Here is a 20,237-nt window from a genome sequence, read left to right on the forward strand (position 1 = left end):
AATTGGAAGGCCGATAATGAGCGGCGCTGTTCGAAGTCAGCAGCAACAGGGATCAGGAAGAGGCCGGAGACGACTTAAGATACCCGTGGGCAGCCCGGTATCCGTAAATGCCGACCAGAAAGATTCCTCGATTTCCACTGCAAAACCCACTAACTCTAACCTCAACTCGGGGATACTCACTCCCCTTCCTCTAGCTCAGCCGAATCTCTTGCCATCCTCCGATGTTACGTTGGCATCAGACAAGCCTTTGAGGGGAGCATCAGATACTTTGAAACCGGAGAAACCCATCCATCAACCGATCTCAGCAACGTTCGGCATTGCAGTCCAGCCTGCTCCTGTCCTCAATGTCTCGCTGCCAGATGCCATTTTCCCTCTGCTTCCCTCCACAAATCCACTGGCCGTTTGTAGGTACATCGACAGCATTCTGAGCTTTTGTGAGACACCGCAGCACCGGCTTTTGTATCTTGCCATCCGCTTTCGGCTGGAACTCATCTCGACTGACGACAATTACCAGTCGCTGTTTCTTCCCGATGCCTCACCTTTTCTGCAGGAGTTACGTGAGCTAGAGTTAGCGCAGGCACACTCTAGTTCTTCTACACTAACTGCAACCATGACTTGGCCACATTCTACCCAGCAAGCCCCAGATACTACCCTCGAGGACTATATGAGCTCACATTCTATACAAGAGACGTTTGATTTCCTAATAAACACGCGCGACTACTACAATGCATACCTTTTAGCATTTTCCTGCTCAAACAATGTCTGGATTACTCAACTCTTCAGTGCTAGCAAAAGCGTGTCCCCCACAGTGCTTCGGTTTCTTAATGACATACTCCCATCCCTCTCCTCCTCTGGTGTGCAGACCAGTGATATTGACGCCTGGCCCGCGGTGCTTCTTTGGTTTATCAAGACAATAATACGTGCCCCCAAGGGAAGCTGGAATCCAGATTTCCTAGGTATGCAGAGGCGCTATTTTCTTAAGTTGCTACTCCACGGCTACATACTCGAAGCACAGCTCTCTGGCATTGCTCTTGGATATATCTTAGAACCAGGATCTTACACCACATTTATTCAAAACAATGCAAATCTTTTACACGCATCTGTAAGTGCCCTCCTTAATTTTAAACCTGCTACAGCCCTGCCAAACCATATGGTACAGGCAATGTTTATTAATCCTCAACAGCCTCTTCACAGACAAAAGCTTATGGCATCCACATCATCCATCGAACTCAGAACCAACAATTTGCGTGTTATCACACAAGTCTTTGTCGAGGACATCAAGGAAAAGCAGCAAATATCTCCAGAGATGCTCCTTCTTGCAGAGCTAGTCGAGTATACACACATGGCGACCTACTTCTATTGTGCAGCAAAAGTTCGAGGAAGGTTCTTTCCGCCTGAACCCAAAAGCATCTTCGACTCCAGTATTCATCAGAACCTTACTCTATTTCCCCACTTGCTGCCATACAAAGTTCACGAGATACTTTCCCGTGGCTACGTTGAGCTAGCCCTACGGTTCCTGCATACGCTACTGGTCATTATCCCCGAGCAATTCACAAACACCCCGTTCGTCACATCAGCATACGATAATTGTACTATCTTACCCTCAACTGGGAAGGCGTCACTACCTCCTGCTGAGATTCTTCCCACAGCAAATTTGGCAGATGCAATCGGAGTCACTAACAATAAAAAGGACAAAAAAGGGCTTCAATCGTTAACTACGCTTGTCTGGCCTGAGCCTAAAGTAAGAACGGTGAAAATCGTGCCAACGGTCCCGTTCTCTGCAATATTACTTCCACTTTCACCTGTGGCAATGCATGCCTGGTCAGAGCTTACCAGAATTGGAACAGATATTAAGTCCAGAAGAGACACGATGCCTGAAACGGCGTTTATTGCTCATAGACTATCCCGGCAGCTCTCGGAAAAGGTATTTCTTCTAGGAGCTCTAACAATACGTCAATCTTGCAACATCTCCACTATATCTGAAAGTGCCCTTCCAGGGTATGACAGTGCATCTGAAATTCTTCCCTCTTGTAATACCAGCATGACGTCCGAGTGCTCAGGTGAGAACAAGCAACAGACGGATGGGGGGACGCTTCTCAGCAATCTGGGCAAAAAAGCGACGACAGGCCTTGGCAAGCTCTTCGGAACACTCGATCCAGAAACAGACTGCATCATGGAGACTTCTTGTGCCAGGGAGTTACAAAGCACAAATCAGTCCCAATTCTTGCAGCAGCCGCTTCAGACCGGCTCACTAAACCCGTTCACCGTCACTAAACAGGCGCCCACCTCTCCCAGTATCCTCCATCACCCATATCCTCATAACAGATCCAGCTCATGGCTTAAGGATGTGTCAGAAGGCGTTGATACTCATGCAGGCCCGGACATTTCTTTCTCAGATGAGCTAGGACCACTTCAGTGTACACAGCCCGTTGTGCAGCCACTTGTATCTAAGCTGTCTACTGAGACATCGCCAGATGTCGCATTTTTCAACGAAGCTGTCTACCCTTCTAGCGCGTCTTCACTCGCGCTTTCTGTAGCATCCACTAACATACCAGTGCCACTGGCACCTCCTTCTGTGGTCACATCAGTTCCTGCAGCTACGCGCGCTCCTGTTCCTCAATATGCTACAATTGCTCGCCGAAATGCGGTCAGAGCGCGAGCAGGACCGGTGAGACCTCCGACAATGCTGATTCCTACTTCCTAGCAAGATCTTAAAACCTCAGAAGTCGATATGTATCATGTAAAGACGCACTCAGAGGCTTTTTTGCCTTGATGCAGGTGGTAGGACTGCAGACCAATACCTTTGGACATTGTACCGATGCTTCTGTCCATTAATATGGGAGATGATGCTTTGCATCGTCCCTCGCCTCAGACGTATTTTACAATATGGGCAAAAGTACCTCATTGGACTTTTGCGACAGATTTGCAGAATCAATAAAATAATGATCCACGTCTATTCATTGAAAGGACTCACATTACTGCGCTAGAGATGCGGTCCGATTCCGTTCAGCAAATGGGGAAATCTTATTTTAGGTCAATAATTTTCAAAAGCATATTTTTCATTTCTTTATTTGCAAATGAGCATGCTGGTGGGGCTCCTTTTCCTCGCTTGCGCGTGCTTTTCACGGGAAGCGTGGCCTAAGCCTATGCAAGTGATCAATACGTCCTTTGATAACTCGCCTTTTGTGAGCTTGTTTGCAGCCCAGACCGCAAAACATGCTAAGACAATACGAGAGGTCCTGGATCGTATAAGGTCCCAATATCTCAATGTTGCTGACATAATTGAGTTTGAGACGTACGTTAATAATGCGTACAGCTCCGATTTGGCAGCAGAGTTTGTCCGCGCGGTGCCGGACACTAAGTACACAGACTTTCTCCTCTATAACAGCTTCTTTGAGGTGGCGTCAAACTCCATGGTAGCCCTCATGTCCGGGGTGTCTCCGGTTGGGACCTATATGGGCTACTCGCAAACGATAGATAATAAGATATCCTACGCTGACGAGCTCTATAAGTACCTGCAAGAGTTGACCTACGAGGTTAACTATATGGATGGCGAGTATTCTGCGGTCGCCGTCACGTTTGCTGGCTCCTTTGGGTATTCGATCACACGCTCTGACTATGCGGAGCTGATCATATCTCGAGTTTTCGACAACGGCGGCAAGAAGCCCTTCCCTGCGATCCAGGACGACAACCATTTTTCATTCCTTGTGACTGAGTTGGCCAAGAAACTCGCAGATGGATATGAGCTGCCTTCACAGCTTTTCCAGTCGTTTATCTATGAAATCTACGAAACGAAGAGTCTCCCCACGCCTACAGCGTCTGACTATTTTATTAGGAGCGGAAGCAGGAACTACCCTTATTCCTATCTCATTGCATTTGCCAACTTTGCAGAATATATGGGACAGATTCTTACCACAGATAGTGTTGGGTATTCGCGCACGCTGGACCCAAGCACAGACGATGGGTGGCGCATTGTGCAGTCTCCAGAGCGTTACAATATGGAGAAGCCAATGAAATCCGATTTCCGCATCATTCAGATTGAGCGCGCTCTGGACTCTAATGTTAAGGATAGTCGTACCCTAGACTCATTCAGCAACATGCTCCGAACGTATCCGTTCCGACAGTCGACGACCGTTTACATCACCACGTTTAGTGGCACTGAGGAGGTGTCTAATCTGCAGAAGTGCACAAACATCATGGATGCTGCTAAATCCATAGTCGCTTGCGCTGATCCTCCTCCCCCAACCAACTGGCTAAGCGTAGTACTAAGCTTGGCTCTCATTGTGGTCATCATTGTCGGTTGGGTCTTTGGGATTAAGAATGCGAAGAAATATGAGCAAGGCCTATACGAAAACGCTAGAGACACCAAGAGCCCCAAGGCAAAGAGGGGGATTGAGAAGTCCTCCACAGACCAAGTTTCCCGGGAGAATGCGCCGCTGAAAGACTCAGGGAGCAACGATGAGATTGTAGTGTGACCGGATTGTGCAGAGTACTGAGTAGACTTACGCACTGTAACTGAGGGCTGTAAATTAAGGCTGTTGGATCACTGCGTTGACACTCTTTGCGGGCCCGCCAAGGCCGCGAAGATGGACTCAATATGGTCTGCAAGATCGATATTTATATAATCGTTCTTCTCTATGTAGCTATTAATTAATCGGGCGCCCTCGTTGAATATCGTTCGCAGTCTATCCCCAGGGTCACTCTGAAAAGGTACCGCTTTGTCTGGCACAGTATAGAGAACTGACGTTAGATCAAAGAGAAGAGAAAAGAAAAGTAACTGGTCACGTAGCATGGAGGACGTGAAGACAGGAACTAGCATCCCGCCACAGCCAGGGACTCCGCAGTCTTTGCCAGAAAGGGTGGCGATCGCATATTTCTTATACTGTATATTGTAAGCGTCTAGCTGGCTTGTGTAGCATCCCGGATAAATCTTTCTCCGTACTTCTTCCGTAAGGTACAAGGGACACGTTTGATGCACACAGTACGAAAGCTGTGCTTCATAAAGCCTAAACATCTGTGCGAGCTGCTTATGGAGCGATGACACAAAACAGCCCAAATTTAGGCGGCATCCACAGCGTAGGACATCGAAGTCCAGTGGGGAAAGAAGAGGCTCGTCACCCTGGATCGCCTTTTCCTTTCTGAATGCGTTTGACGGTGTTTCAAGGTCTGGGTGTGGCGTAACTATAACTTCTTCAGATGAGCGATAGTCTCTGAGCGGCGGAGGCCATGCAGTAACAGATTTCGGGTTTCCGCAGGCACAATGGTATATGAAGCAGCAGCAGGATCCATACCGACGCCGCACTTCAATACTGTACTCTTGCCTATTGAAGCCAGTGAGTTGCTCTTCAGATACAGTATCTGCAATATAGTCCCGAGAGTCTAGTCCAAAGCACTCAGCAAGCTGGCCTGCGGAGAGATCGGGTACATAGCTACATACACGCTGTAATGGGGGAATTATTTGGCTCTTGATGTACCACTCAATGTCCAGGACATTAACAAGTGGACAGCCTGAAAGATACTGAGAGTAGTATTCAAATGGTATGGATCTGCGTGCGATATCTCCACTGGAACTTACAGAGGCCTGCTTCAGATCTGGGGCATCGTTAAAGGCAGCCTGCTTACTATCCTTACCCATTGCTACCTGCAATGCCGAGATACCCTTATTGCTTAGGACAAGGTATTCAATAATATCCCCTATTCTAACAGGCTTACCAACCCGTTGTAGTTCCCTTGCCACAAAGACGTGCGGCAACTGAGTAACGGCAGTGGCAGAGTACTGGTGGAGTTGCTTGGTCAGAGATTTGGTCATTTTGAACTGCTGGGCGTATTTGAGCTCGCGAGCAGGTGTGCGGGAGGCTAATATATCTTTGTAGGAGGCTACAAGCATATTGAGTAGGTTGCTGGCAATCACATTTTGAGGATAGCCCATTATGATTTCCAGGGCCCGCTTGGAGATAGTTCTGGAAATAGGACACCAATCTCTGCGGACAAGGTCTAGCCCCTTGTACTCCAGTGCAACAGAGAAGTCTGGAAACAGGCGCGTTGCAGCGTACTTTTTCTTCTGAAGAAGTAGATATTTTATAAAGATATAATCTAGGCCTAGCTGAAGGTACTTCCGATCTTCTCCCACTCTACTGCTGATAGTTGTGGCTATTGCCTTGACTTGAGCCATAATTTTGTGTTTCTCTGATTTGTTGTATTCAATATTTGTTTTGATCATGATGGAATCTGTGTCTCCATAAATGACTTGATATCCTTGCTGCTTTGCTATGTTGCTGGCTCGAGTCAATTCCAGCCTGCCTCTGGCCGGAATGCGAGCTGCTACGTGAGGACAATAGAATCGTCCGTACTGATAACCTAGAGAGCCATACATGGCATTGGCGCACAGCTTGATAGCAAGCTGTGAAATCTCCAACATCTTCAGGCGTTGGCTGATTGTCTTATCATCCTTAACTTGCATGGCTTCGAGGTCCTTGATTTTTCTCTTTATGGCCTGTCTCTGTGTGATAAGCCGTGCAATAATCTTCGGCAGAATAACTGTGTGACTAATTTGCTTAGAGGCACGAACCTCTTCCTCTATCGTCTGGTTCCAGGTATCCTGTGGATCTGCGTGTAAGTGGATTAAACCCGATGGGTCGTCGGTAGTATTGGTGGGATCGGGCCAAGTGACGTAGTTTTGAGGATCTAGGGTTGTAAAGCATAGACTGTACTCACGAATGATATTTGGATAGAGACTATTAAAATCCAATACTATTACTATTTTATCATGAAATCCTGCTACAGGATCCATAACATAGCCACCCTCATACCCAGCCCCATGCCGAGCTTCCTCAGTTGCATCAGCGGCTGTATCATCCTTTGGCCTGAACTCGTCGTGACTTTTAGCACTTTGCTCATGTGTCTTATACTCCGTGTCAGGAAGTATGTACGGCATTACAAAGAAGTTATACAATATAAGGCTCTCTGCTCGTCTGGCACGGCCAATTGAACACACAAGCTGCCAAGGCAGAGCAGTTAGCTGAGAGATTCGGCAGGTAAGTGGAATATAATTTAGCGCATTTGCAATTCCGATGAGAGCTAGGATTTCAGCAATCAATTCTGGTATCACCTGGGTTTTGAATTGCGCCCCGGCTTTAAGCTTTGACCCTAAATGGGAAGGAGGCGTTAACGTAAGGTCCCTCTTAAGAAGAGACGATGCTGCATAGTCGATTGTTGTAAGCTTAGTGTCAGTAGAGAACTCACTGATGCCCCTCTCTAAGTCCATAAGTAAGCGTCCATGGATAGTGTTCATCACATGCCAGCTGCTCCGAGCTGCCTGAAACGTCTTGAATAAATTTTCAATCCGTAAAATTCTGGGATTGAGCCGTGAAAGCCCAGCTAGGATTGTGTTTTTAAAGGAGTCCGTTGTAAGGCACGACCGAGAGTGCCACATGGTGTTGTAAAGGTGAAAGTAAATGTTGTGGCCCATTATGATATCCGGATTAAAATGCATCAAAACCTTAGAAAGCTCCTCGTAAAGCTGGAGCTCTTTGTCTACCAACTTTATGCGTATGCTGATCGTCGCAGAGTCGCTTAGGGGTTCCTTGTTAAGTGAATCGTAACTTAGTTTAGATAGTGGGACAATGTGGCTGCTGTCGGACGGCATGTTTATGTGGACAAGCTTCCGCGCCAGGATATGCGTCTGTGTAAGGAGCTCCGTCTGGAAACTGGCCCCCTCTGCAGAATACCCTGGATGGTACGTGACTGTGATCGTCGTGGCAACATTTTTGACTACGGGTGCTATGTTCTTTCCTGTTTTTGAGGAGGGCTGCACTCGACTAGCCTCTGGAATGTAGCGCACCTGCACCGTACACACAGATAACAGCGGTAGCGGTGTCGTATTCTGATCCTTTTTGGTGCCAAACTTGTAGATAGGCCGTATAACAGAATCAGATTGAGATTGCTGTAGGCTCGTATGGAATTCGTGATAGACCAGCGTGCAACTCCTACTATCTGAATATAGGGATATAGCTTGAGGGAGGGTGAGCTTCGGATGCTGCTTAATAAGTGCCGAGATTGCTTGAGTACGAGCTTTGTAGAAGTCCCAGTCTATCTGAGTGACATGGAGCCACATTGGTCCTGAAATGCGTGTCTTAGCCAACCAGTACTCTAGTGGAGAGATGGTGTGCCCGACAACTGCTTCTACACCGATATCGAACTGCAAATTGGCAGCGGCCGCATCACCTACATCCTTCCGAACACCAAGTACCTGTGGTCCAAAGAACATCGGGCTCACTGGGGGTTTGTTGGCGGGATAAGTCACTTCGATCCAAACCCTAGGGTGTCTAGGAAGAGTGCGCTCGTTGAACACATAGCGCCTCCACACAGGCCTTACGGTAACCGTACTGGAATTAATGCCATGTTTCTGCAGTACTTCAAGGATATCCGCTTTCAGTTTTAGAAAGACGCTTATGTTGACAAGATCCGCCTGGTGACGCTGTGTGTCATCCGGGAGGATGGGTTGATCTAAGCACATGTAATCTATCTCGTCATTATACGTGGGATCTGGTACTTTAGCATAGACTCGCTCAAATAGAGCATTAATTTCATCTGAGGTCATAGTCTTTGTATCGCAATTCTCAATAGGACCATGGGGAAGAATATAAAAGATGCGCCGCAGACCCTTAACAACTACACAAGCGCTCTGGGCTCGATTGACATAGGGGTTAGTGGCATTAAACTTTTTACCGTCTTCTGGAGTGGTTAGCACCTTCCCCCATAGTAGCGCAATATCATCGGCCTGGGGCATCAACTCGATATTGTAACAGAACATCAAGAGGGTGTTATTTCGCACCATTTTATCAGAAAGAGGATGGATATCTTTTTCCACTGACAAGGAGTATGGGTCTGTGTCCACTAAGGTTTTGAATTGCATCTCATTGAGCTGACAAGACTGTGGGCATGAGTCCTCCTGCTCTGCCTCAAATCCAAGGGGATCCATGGTCAGCTCTGTGATAAGAAGGCCTGCCTCCTCGGTACTATCAAAGTTATGATAATTGCTTGTGCCTGTTGGTTCGGTATTCTCTGTGAGCGCACCCTTGAGATCAGAATGATCATGCTTAAAGGCATGTGCAGTCTCTGTCACGGCTATATTATTTGATAATTTCTGCTGCTCATTGGAGAGAGAAGATAAAGTGGCTGTAGAAGTAGCAGGGGAAGCAACGGGCGGAGAGTGATCAACGTTGGGCGCGTATTTAGCTTCTGACGTAGTATTAGTAGCTATCTTCCCAGCACGTGGTAGCACAATTGGTTTCAACTGTGTCGCAGCATATGCAGTAGTTCTCTGGACGTTTGTTAATATTCTATCTGCCATTGAAGTTTGGTCATTGGCTGGGGCCCGCCCTCGGCCGAGTCGGCTAAATCTCCCGTTGGGTAGTGGCTGTTCTGGGCCAGAGTCAACTTTCTTTAGAATATCTTTCAATGATTCATCCAAAGATCGAACAACGTTATCGTTGATCATTCCACTAACACCCGTGAACTTAGATGAGTGCAGAAATGCCTGATTTGTTTGGCGAACTACCTCCGGTTGCTTCTCCTCTGGCTCTGGCCTTTTCTCAGATCCGACAGTGTCAAGCTTAAGCCCTCCTCTGGCTAAATCATCTGCTTGATATTCTCTTTCTAACTGGTAGTCCCGTCTGTACGCATCTTCATCATCTGAGAAGAAGCCAGAGGAGCTGCTATTTTCACTGTTAGACATTTTTTCGGTTGTGAGATTTTTGTTCACAAGCACTTTGGCGACGTGTTAACTATTTGCTGGGCACTCTTATTATTGTACTGTTTCCTGAACTACATTTGAAGGTACAGATTGTACACCACACTTTAAAATAAAAATGAACACCATCAACAAACATACTGGCCGGTCCTGAGGGTTCACTTCTTGTCTTCTTTGTACCTAGGACAGACAATACATTTTTAGCCCTCTGCATCGAAGGATTGAGCAGTGGTGTTGACCCTACTGGCATAAGTTCATGAGTTATCGCTCAGCATGTACTCACAGCTAATAGAGCTTTATGAAAGCCCGCTGGCTACCTGGACACAAACTTCAAGATAGAGGTGCACGGGGGAATTTACTCAGACAGTAGTGGTCGGAGTAAATACCCCTTCACTCCCGTGTTCCTAAGGAATAGGCTCTCGATCTAATTATTAGTACGTCCACTTCAGAAACTTTCAATCGCTGTAATAGGTCTAAAATACCATAACATAGCTCATTACCAGAGCAGTCTGCATAATGCAGTACGAAGGATAATGATTCCAAAAGAGTAACAACATACTTTTGACGATTGTATCGTGATTCCATTAGGCTGCATATACGTCTAGGAAGTGGACTGCACTTAAGATCCGGTAGCATAGAAGAGCTAAAGACAATGTATCTGTCTCCATAGTCTATTGTATCATCCCACTCATCAGTCAACTCATCGGCAAAATCTGCAGTTCTAAGCCAACACAGCACCTCTGTTACCATTTGCTCCACGGAGTCGCCAAATTGAACAGCAAATATCTTACCAGCCAGAGCTCGGAGCGAGATGTGTGAAGAAAATAGAAGATGAATGACTGATTTGAAGAGCCTCAGGTTGTCACTTTGGATGCTAGGAACGTGTGCATATACAAGTCCAGCGCTGAGTATTTGCTCCACTGTACAGTCATCTGCCCCTTTTGCATAGATAAATCTTTCGAGAGAGTTTCCGATACGTTCCAAGGCACTGGAATTGAGTCTATCAAGTAGTTTTCGCCGGTCGAGACCTGTATTATAAAAGGTTGTCTTTGCCACGGTTCCAAAGAGAGACATCCATGCGTTATGTATTTCCCAGCTTGAGCTTTTCATATGCATGATCGAAGAAATGAGGGCTTCAGATCCTATTCTACGGCTAATTGTAGACATCGTACTCTTTCCATCTCTTGATATGAACGACAGATAAAAGCCCTCTGCGAGATGAATGTAGGAGACAAGATTATCGTAGCATGCCAGATCATCAAAGCAATTTGGGTGCCTGAGAAATCTAATGATAAAATTTGCTACAGAGTCGGTAAAAGGGGCCAGCATGGCACAATGGGTGAAGCAGAGAATTCCATTGACGATACCATATGAGCGCCGCTTGTGGGAGAAAGCCCTTGACACTGTTTTAAATCTATTAAGCAACATCGTAGCCATGTCGGTCAGTAACTTAGAAAACTTCTGCCGAAGAGTTAACGAAAGCTCCTTTTCTAACGTGTTAATGAGGGATGAATAGAGAGAGCGGATATTTTCCGATGTTGTCTTACAGTTTAGAGTTGTTACAAAGAAGGGCACCACGGCCAGTTGACGCATTGCTTCTGTTGGATCTGTTTTAAGAAAGGATTTCCACAAGTCTACGCATCCGAAAAGACGCCTTATGTATGACATAGGATAGGTGCTTAATAGCATTGAGAGATTCTCGCTTCTGACAGTAAACCGCTGGGACATGAGGTAGTCATGCGTGCCTGGGCTAATGGGATATGGAAGGATCGTGTTGACAGAGAAGCGAGAGGTGTCAGGAATAACCACTTCTTGCGCTGGGTCAAAGGGGACACCGTCACTCTGTCCTTCACTAGGTCTCTCTGCAACACACTGCTCCAAGCTTAACGTTCTGCCTCCTGCAAGACAATAGTGATCTATGACTGGAACGTATATTTCTTCCGTAAGTAGCCTGCCGAACTCAGCGCTGTGCATCTCACTTGGTCGACTAATTCCAAAGGACACCCACCCCATGGGGACATGTAGACACGTGGGCATCAGTTTCAACGGCATATTGACAATAGATGCTAGCGTATTCAAGAGCTCTAGAAAGAAAGGAGTATACAACCATAACATACGATATGCAGGAGAGTTGATAGCCGCGGGCTGTCTCTTCACATATACGTCCCCAACCAGGACGGATGTTCCGTTGGGACTCGTCACCGTCTGCATCGAGCTGGTACCCGTAGAGCTACTTGAGCTTGGAGTGCCCAAAGGAGAGCGCAACCTTCTATCACGTGGTTGTGAGTTAATAGGAGACAAAACGTAGGAGACGGTAAGCAGCTTATTTGCGCCCTGATCAGTTGTATTTGCACCTTCGAATATGTAATTTAAAATCTGAGAAATACGGTATCCTGCATCGGAAACAACCTGCTTTACATCTTGCTCTGAAATACTTCGGCGTGGCTCATCCACAAAGAGGACAAGAGAGCTGGAGTTCTTACAGAGTATGAAGAAGTTCAGCAGACCAATTATTATGCCAAGAAGCTCGTCGTTCTCCACTGTCTGATACGCACTATAGGAATACTTAATGAAGTACCCAAGCATGCGCCCTATACGGATGGGGATATCCACAGTGGACGTATCTATACTAATCGATAGAGAATAGGACACGAATGCTTTGTTGGTAGCCAATATTATAGCCTGGAAGTTACAGTTGTCGATGCACTCATCAACAAACTTTGCACAGAGTATGTCTAAATAAGTATCTGGAAGGTGTGTGAATAGGCAAGAACCTAAGGTGAGTAGCTGCAACGTAATCATCTCATTTATGTGAAACTTTGAAATAATACTTCCGTTGGATTCGGCTTCCTGCAAAGACGTTGTAAAGCAATCCAGGCCTCCCTGGACAAACAGAAAGTGTAAGACGCTGAGAGGAGCGTACTCTTGCGATTCGCTCCCAAGCATTCCAGGGACCAGAGCGCTTGAAAATAAGGCTGTATACTTTGATAGCAAAGGCTCTAGCTGTGCATAAACAACTTGTGCGGTGTCTCGATCAGCGCCACCAAAGAAGAATTTGAATAGTAGGGCATACTCCTTCTGGTGTAAATTGGTTCCGAAGGTATTGTTGATAGCAAGCAGAAGAGGCCCTAAGGGAAACAAAATAACTTTGCTATTAGCTGGGACACCGCAACAAAGATCGCTATAGTAGCAGTGAGTATCCATGGATGTTGTGAGAAAGTCCTTGAAAAGCCCGATCGTGCAGTCTTTAATTTGCTCATCTCCAGGAGCAAGGGATGTCACACTCAATAAAAACTGACAGAGCACCTCTTTGCTGATGTTAATGTGACTTCGTAAACAGACTCTTATGAAAAGTTCATGCGGCAGTGCCTCCTGGAGTGCAGCGGGAAAGTCTCGGGTCAGCTCTTCAACCTTAAGTCGCACAACCCCTGCGGTTGGTGCATCTCCCTCAATAAGGAATAACGCGTACAACTTGATTATCTTAAGCAGATCTTGGGAAGAAAGCGCTTTGTGGTTAATGGTGCTGATCATCCTGCTAATGAAGATAGATGCCTTTCCATGTTGAACAATAAACTTCCGCATTTCAAAGAATACTGCATCAGAAGGGAAAATGCTGAAACAGGATAATTGTATCTCTACTAGCTTCCAGAAAGTCTTTGATTGGGTTTTATGTGTACGCAGCAAATACTCAACAGTGCGTGACACTACTCTTCCATAAATGGGCAGGGCTATTGGAGAAAGCTTATGTGGTAGCTTTGTCAATAGTCCTGAGGACGCAAAGCTATCTATAGAAACGATTGTTTCAAAGAGAGCAAGATAATATCTAGAGGACCAATCTGTCCGTGGATGTGAAATGAGGCGCTCTGCATCAGCTACAAGCATAAACAAGACTGGAGATGACTCTGGATGAAGGAATTTCAGTAGCAGTGCATATGGACAAGCGTCATCTTGTACATAGAGCCTGAAGTCCTCTGGCTGGAGGAATAGGTGGATAAGCATGCGGCCATGAGTTACATCTATCGACTCCGTCATTGGATTGACACTCTTATTGGGGAACTTAATTGTAGATAGAAAAGCTGGATTGTGGATACTGCAGAGCCTGACGATCATTTGAAGAGACGAAGTGTATGCCTCCTTATCTTGATCTAATGTGCTAATATTTGCTAGATTGGTTTGTGAAAAGATCAATATAAAGTTTTGCAGATACAAAGCCATATCAGAAAGGCATAGATAAGTTCTCCGATCTTCTACAGATGTCGTTGTCTCACCAGAGCTTGTTGTGCGAGACGAAGCACCATAACTATCGCCAGAAAATAGTGCCTGGGTGTACAGAAGTAGGCAGTTGAACACGTGTCTGAAAGTCAATACTTCTGACGAAACACTGCTACCAAGCAAGGCTTTACAAATATCCTGCTTTGCAAACCAAGTGACAAAGTCGCTGGCGGCTCCATCTACCTTTAGAATGAGCTGTCCTAGCAAAACCCACAGCCCCTTGCATCCCGTGACGGTAGTTCCTCTGTTTTCTGGCAGTTGTATGTGGGCTAGAAGCAGCTTCAAAAAACTTCGCAGAATGTGCATTGTATGGTCGCTATCGTTGTTCTTCTCTGCAAAGCAAAGTAGAGTGGTCAGAGCAGCATCTATCTGAGACTTAACGACGCTATTATGGGCTTTAATCAATGGTGCAAGAACAGCGCTGATGTCGAGCTCGCTGGACCCTGGAATGGTCGAATAAATGGAGAGAAAGGCATTCATAATAACTTTAACCCTTAAGCCTTATCTTAAAATTGTTAGTGTTTTTGCATTTAGGTATACACATCCTTTTAATCAGTAGTAGAATAAGCTAACCATAACACTGCCACTGCCACTGTCGTCTGTGATGCTTTCTTTAAAATTTAAATGGACAAAAAGGAGCTCGACGCCCTATTAGATGCTCTGTTTCCCGAGACTATGGCAGACGATACCTCAGTGACTGTCATGCCTTCGCGACTATCTTACGACTCTAAGGCAGGCCTTGGGTATGCCGTCAAGCAGACGGAGGGAGACAAAAAGATCATGGAGACATTTAGGCGCCTTGACGGCTCTGAGAGAAGAAGTGCTGCCTCAGGCAATTCAGAGCCTCATAGGCTTCTTGGGCATTCTGGGATAGCCTACACTAAGGCAAGTAACTCCCTACCCTCTGTATCTAGGGAGCCAGAGTCACGATCAAAGCTCACTATTAAGCCCCGCACAGAATCATTCTTTGATAAGATCCTTAAAAAGGTCAAAAGGTAGACGTTGCATACACGCCCCCATCAATGGCGACCGCGAGGACATCCCGGGCTGCCGCTGCAGAGCATGCCCTTGATATAGCAGATCCTAACCTCAAAGAGGTGTTTCTACTGGCAATGTTACTGCACAGTAAGGGGTCGAGACCTTCGTGTTCAGACTCAGTGCTTGTAGCATTCAACAGAGCTAATCTACTTTCCGTTCTACTGCACACAAGATATGGAGACACCAAGGTATTATTGTAACATAGTATGCTGTGAAGCCAGGTGAAGGTTTCACTGGGATGTTTTGCCACACGTGACATTAAAGACGCTGTGGATTTCGTATCGAGTCCATTATTGTTATCATTGTTACGTGCATGATGACCAACGACTGTAAATAATCTGTCTGATTGGATGGTATATAGCAATGTCTTACTTTCTAAATGTGGACAGACTTCTAAAGCTAATTTGGCGGAGGTCTGGGTCGCCTTGGGGAATAGCAAGATCTCCTTCTGGGTTCGGAGATCCATTGTAAACAGGGACAGATACTGATGGCCAGCCAAGTAGAAAATGCTGTAGGGAGTCTTGGAGTAGAGGGCTAGCGCGCGAACTGGGGCAGAGTTACTAACAAAGAGTCTTTTCTTGGTTCGGATATCAATAGCCTGCATGGTCTTTCCTCCTACGAGAAAGGTCTGCATGTCCTTGCTACATGTGGTGCACGGACAGTCAGTAACTTCGGCTGGGGCAGAGGTGGTATCGTTGAAAGTAATTGCAATGGAGTCGATAGTCTTATCCAGTTCGATATCAATTAATTGTAGGACGTTAGTAAAGGTAGATGCCCCTGGCTTGTACGAGTGGAGAAAAAGACGCTGCTCAGTATACCACTGTACATGGTATGGAGAAGCAGCTGACGATAGTGTGACTCCATTAACAGAAACGCGCTTTTGATGGCGTATGAGGACACCAGGGGGGTCAGATGTGTGGGGAGAAATGGACATAGACAACACTGGATCTGTATAGCTACATATGTACCGAAGATGCTTTGAGGTCAGCGTCTGTACAATATGTTGATCGACGCTCTTCCGCTCCTGCATTTCTGCACACAGGCTCTTTTTATTTTCTGAATCTATCTGCAAGGCTGATAGTAGTGTATCTTCTTCTATTGACGTGCATCAGTAGTGTGGTAAAGAAGCAAACATAGCATAGTAGCTGCACTGCGATGCCTGTTCGAAATTGTACAGGCACTTTAGCTCGTCTATAGAAATGAACGGCGCTATCAAGCAAGCCGAGAAAGTACATGTGGATTGCACTGATCAGGGCGAAGAGGAACCACTTATAGTTGGCCTCGTTGATGCAGCATCCGAGCCAGAAGCAGTGATGGTCGAACCGGTCGACACAGGTGTTGCAGTATCGACAGTGGACTTGTTTTCGACGCCATCGTGGGCTGGCTCGCATAGGAAGACGGCACAGGTGACATCTTGTAGCCGAAAACGGTGCTCCGTGGTGGCTGGCGTTACTGTAGAATGCATACTGCCCGGACTTGTACCATGTAAGTACTGATGCGGATAGGAAGAGACAAATAGCAAGTAGATGGAGAGGAACCCAATGATGGGCCATGCTCAAGTGCATGATGAGGTACGTAGAGATCAGGACAGGCCCACAACGGTTCATGGGCCTCAATTTAGGCCGACGAGGATGTCCTAAGGCGTTGATAAGGGACCTAGTGTACAGTGCATACTCTGATGTCTTGCCATCGAGCAAGTCACTAATAAGTTGGACATCGACAAGGCCTTGGGCAATCCCATAGTCGAACAACTCAACAAAATCACTCTCAAGAGCCACCTGGAGAAAGTGAGGATCTTGAAGAAGGGTAAGAAGGGCCTCGTTAAACCTTGGCCTCGAGGTGAGAGATTCGCAGGTCCGCACCAGAGCCACCGCGGCCTCTAGTTGGCCCTCTTCCAAAAGAGATAATACTGCATCTTTACTCAGCATGGAGGGACAGTGGATTTTATTTCCCGACCAAATTGTAAACCACCTCTGTAGACATGCAGACCATAGACTGCAGGCCAGGGTGTCGTCAAAAAGTAATTTAAAATCAAATTATGCGTACTATTTTTCACCCAGCAGCGAGATGAGGCCCCGTATCAAGAAGTGCGTCAAGAAGGAGCAAGGCAACATCCGCTTCGCTGTTGACTGCAGCGCGGGAAAAGATCTGGAGCTTAACCTCAACGAGTTTGCGGACTATGTGAGAACACACTTCAAAATTAACAATCGCAAGCACGGGGTCGCCGAGAAGGTAGCCTGTTCTGTGGAGGGAGACTCCCTCGTTATCCAAACGACAGGCTACGAGTTTGCCAAGCGCTATGTGAAGTATCTCACCAAGCGCTTTTTGTACCAAGACTACCAGGGTGTCTTTAGAGTCCTCTCCACCGATAAGGAGACGTACACTCTCAAGCCATACACTATTGAAGACGACGACGACGAGGCTGGCACGGATGACGAGTGAAGCTCCATTAAGTAAACGGATTACGGGTTGACGCCGGCTAACCACTTGTGTCTGTCTGTGCTTCCAAGCTGTTTTGGGGGATGGCGTCGGGGTTCAGGACGTCAATCTGCATGAGCGTTTTGTGCACTTGAGTGAGCGTCTCTGCAATGGCCTGATAAGCCTCACGGGGGTCTAACTCGTGTCTGGAGACGCGTGCATTCATCATTCTATCGAGGACTGCGTGCGAAATTAGGCTGTTGCAAAGAGAGCATACAGCTCGCTTGGCGGTTAGGACGACTACTTGACCCATATACACCTGCCCAGATAGATTGTAAAAGCAAGACTCGCAAATGCTATGTCCGCAAGGAGCAAGGGCAATGATTCGGCGCGAGGGTCCGTACCGTTCGAAACACTTAGGACAGGATAGATCCAAATATGACTTAATGGAGGAAGTCGCAGCGGCAATGACATGCTTCATTTCGATATGCTGCTCCTCAAAGGATGTCCGAAGGCTTGACACACGGTTCTGCACACACCGTGCCATAATGAGCATCCTCTCCTCAATAATGCTTGGTATTTCATCCTGCTGCTTGTATCTTTGTAAGAAGGCCGTAAAATCATCTTTCGGAAGGACACCAGAAACAGCTTTGAGGTCCTCCAAGCGCTTATTTAGACCAGCAAAGAGGTTGGAGAGCCTGGCAAAGTCGGCTTCAAAGGCTGCAGAAAGCAGCTCAACCTTATTGTCATAAAGTTTATTCATAGAGGCCATGCTTTCAGCTACTGTGCGAGTTATCTCAGTAATGTGGGAGTTGAATTTTGTTAGGAGAACGTGCGCTCTTTCATTCAAGACGTCCTCAATAGCTTCATCAGTTAAAAATCTACGGACCTGAGTAGGATCTGTGACTCCTTGAGCGGTCATTTTGTTAAGAATGAGCTGGTCCAGCCCCATGCCCACCCCTTGTGCATCTGCCTCGTATCTTAGTGCATTTTCTAGGTGGAGTATCTCTGTCACTTCGGGATTATTCTGGGTGCTACTCGGTTCTGTGTCTCGGTTCTCTGGAAGGCTTGTAAAATTGGAGACTCGAGACTCCCCGTATGGCCGGCTCGGTTGTATCGGGAAATTCTCATGAAGGCGCATTGATTTAGTAGGCTGTGCGGCATTAAGGCTCAATGAACGTACAGACAGCTGTGCACTAAGGGCCTTTCGATCCAGATATGCCTGAATGGATTGCATGATTATTCTTCCGAGTACCAAAAATAAAACACAACACTACTGACTTAATGCTGACTTAACTATGGCCATATAAGCTACGAGCTACTTGCCCTAGTATCGGCATCCAAACATTTTGAAGGGTATCTTAGTACTTTCAAAAGAATAATTTACAATTAGCACTCGAGGGTCACTGGAGGATCGTTGGGCGTGCTCGAGTTACAGTTACTTGAAGAGCCACCCTCAGAAGGAAGGAAAGGTGCTTCTTCTTTCAGTTTCCTTTCCGTCGTTTTGCTTCTACCCATCCAACACCCATATCTGGAAATATTGGTCTTCTTGCAGTATGGAACAATTCTGAACACGTTATTAAATATAAGCGTCCCCACGACGATAAGGACGTACCCGATAATCATGATGATTGACCCTGGGATGCTCCAGTGCTCCCATCCTATGGCCAATGAGGCCAGCCAGACAATCATTGCGCGGCAGGAGTTGAATGTGGCCCGTGTAGCCGATGATATCCGCCGGGTAACCTCCATGCCAGATACATTGAAAAGCAGCGTACTGAATGCATAGATAACTATGAAAAGGATTTGTATAGGCTGAATAGACACTTGGTATGCCCACTCAACTGCTGACTCTAGCATTGTGGACCTTCCCGTGTCTGGACTGCCGGACCGCGAGGGATCTGGTACAAAGTTCATGATAGCAATGAGACAGGCACAGAAGCCAATACCCCACAGCCCCTCTATGCCGACACCGATCATTCCAGGAACATGAATTCTTCGGAGGAATAACTCTTCAAATATGAAGCAAAGCGCCGCAAATATCGTCCCCCCGAATCCCAGCACAACCCCTAGTACTGCGTTACGAGAGGTCCCTATGCTGTCTCCGTACACAATAGAAACGGAAGATGCGGCTGCGATTCCTCCTGCTATAACTAGAAGGCCGATTCCGTGAGGTAGATCAAATTGCTGGCGATAGTCGCGCCAGCAGATCAGAGAAAAAAGAGCGACAAACACTACAACAAAGTTGCTGATTGTTTGCTGCACAGACACCACTACAAAGAAAATAGAAAAGTTGAGCATAACGGTTGCACCGAGATCGAAAAGTGTTGGGACAAGAAAGAGAAAGGCATGAGGACACGGTTTGAAGGGCTTCTTCTCAAGTTGCTTGATCGAAAGAGGCTCTAGGAAGCTAGTTGTTTTGGTTACCGTCTTCTTTGACCGGGTGCAAGTAATCACGCGATAGACTCCATAAAGAATTAAGCTGCAAGCCTCTCCCACGAACAGGAAGAGAGAGGTCATGTATGTGTGGTCAAAAACAACAGGAGAACCCCCCGGTCTTGCCGGAACTGGGTCCATCATACCCATGCTCTTGACTGCTATTGCCGATGACGACCCAAAGATAAGGACCCCTGCTGCACACAGCCATGCAAAGGGACTGAAGCCGGTACTGTTGACACGCTCATTGGCCGGCTTGCTCTGCATAAATATGGGAACTATTTTCCGACATCTACAGAAATTATTTGGCAATAGTTGTTGC

General features: G+C 46.7%; 10 protein-coding genes across 10 annotated transcripts; 4 read left to right on the forward strand and 6 right to left on the reverse strand.

Annotated features, from left to right (window-relative positions):
• Positions 1–16: 16 nt before the first annotated feature.
• On the forward strand, positions 17–2,704 carry GL50803_00101120 (uncharacterized protein; the record flags this gene model as incomplete). The annotated part of the gene is made up of 1 exon (XM_001704416.1): positions 17–2,704. One exon carries the CDS (start codon positions 17–19, stop codon positions 2,702–2,704), a length of 2,688 nt encoding a protein of 895 aa, XP_001704468.1.
• Positions 2,705–3,083: 379 nt separating this feature from the next.
• On the forward strand, positions 3,084–4,475 carry GL50803_00137603 (uncharacterized protein; the record flags this gene model as incomplete). The annotated part of the gene is made up of 1 exon (XM_001704412.2): positions 3,084–4,475. One exon carries the CDS (start codon positions 3,084–3,086, stop codon positions 4,473–4,475), a length of 1,392 nt encoding a protein of 463 aa, XP_001704464.2.
• A 68-nt stretch (positions 4,476–4,543) lies between these two features.
• On the reverse strand, positions 4,544–9,736 carry GL50803_0027326 (DNA polymerase alpha subunit A; the record flags this gene model as incomplete). The annotated part of the gene is made up of 1 exon (XM_001704411.1): positions 4,544–9,736. The coding sequence occupies one exon, from the start codon at positions 9,734–9,736 to the stop codon at positions 4,544–4,546; it is 5,193 nt and encodes a 1,730-aa protein (XP_001704463.1).
• A 405-nt stretch (positions 9,737–10,141) lies between these two features.
• Positions 10,142–14,503, reverse strand: GL50803_00114829 (uncharacterized protein; the record flags this gene model as incomplete). The annotated part of the gene is made up of 1 exon (XM_001704410.1): positions 10,142–14,503. One exon carries the CDS (start codon positions 14,501–14,503, stop codon positions 10,142–10,144), a length of 4,362 nt encoding a protein of 1,453 aa, XP_001704462.1.
• A 144-nt stretch (positions 14,504–14,647) lies between these two features.
• Positions 14,648–15,022, forward strand: GL50803_002118 (uncharacterized protein; the record flags this gene model as incomplete). The annotated part of the gene is made up of 1 exon (XM_038045960.1): positions 14,648–15,022. One exon carries the CDS (start codon positions 14,648–14,650, stop codon positions 15,020–15,022), a length of 375 nt encoding a protein of 124 aa, XP_037902377.1.
• GL50803_0012905 (uncharacterized protein) lies at positions 15,012–16,091 on the reverse strand (the record flags this gene model as incomplete). Its single annotated transcript, XM_038045711.1, has 1 exon — positions 15,012–16,091. The coding sequence occupies one exon, from the start codon at positions 16,089–16,091 to the stop codon at positions 15,012–15,014; it is 1,080 nt and encodes a 359-aa protein (XP_037902378.1).
• Positions 16,092–16,110: 19 nt separating this feature from the next.
• On the reverse strand, positions 16,111–16,989 carry GL50803_002116 (Zinc finger domain; the record flags this gene model as incomplete). Its single annotated transcript, XM_001704407.1, has 1 exon — positions 16,111–16,989. One exon carries the CDS (start codon positions 16,987–16,989, stop codon positions 16,111–16,113), a length of 879 nt encoding a protein of 292 aa, XP_001704459.1.
• A 139-nt stretch (positions 16,990–17,128) lies between these two features.
• On the forward strand, positions 17,129–17,503 carry GL50803_0016044 (Ribosomal L22e; the record flags this gene model as incomplete). Its single annotated transcript, XM_001704406.2, has 1 exon — positions 17,129–17,503. One exon carries the CDS (start codon positions 17,129–17,131, stop codon positions 17,501–17,503), a length of 375 nt encoding a protein of 124 aa, XP_001704458.2.
• Positions 17,504–17,540: 37 nt separating this feature from the next.
• On the reverse strand, positions 17,541–18,716 carry GL50803_0021398 (zinc-RING finger domain-containing protein; the record flags this gene model as incomplete). Its single annotated transcript, XM_001704405.1, has 1 exon — positions 17,541–18,716. The coding sequence occupies one exon, from the start codon at positions 18,714–18,716 to the stop codon at positions 17,541–17,543; it is 1,176 nt and encodes a 391-aa protein (XP_001704457.1).
• A 152-nt stretch (positions 18,717–18,868) lies between these two features.
• Positions 18,869–20,182, reverse strand: GL50803_0060531 (Transmembrane domain-containing protein; the record flags this gene model as incomplete). The annotated part of the gene is made up of 1 exon (XM_038046218.1): positions 18,869–20,182. One exon carries the CDS (start codon positions 20,180–20,182, stop codon positions 18,869–18,871), a length of 1,314 nt encoding a protein of 437 aa, XP_037902379.1.
• Positions 20,183–20,237: the final 55 nt, after the last annotated feature.

Source organism: Giardia intestinalis, chromosome 5 (assembly GCF_000002435.2).
Source record: "Giardia intestinalis strain WB C6 chromosome 5, whole genome shotgun sequence".
NCBI classification, from domain to species: Eukaryota; Fornicata; order Diplomonadida; family Hexamitidae; genus Giardia; species Giardia duodenalis.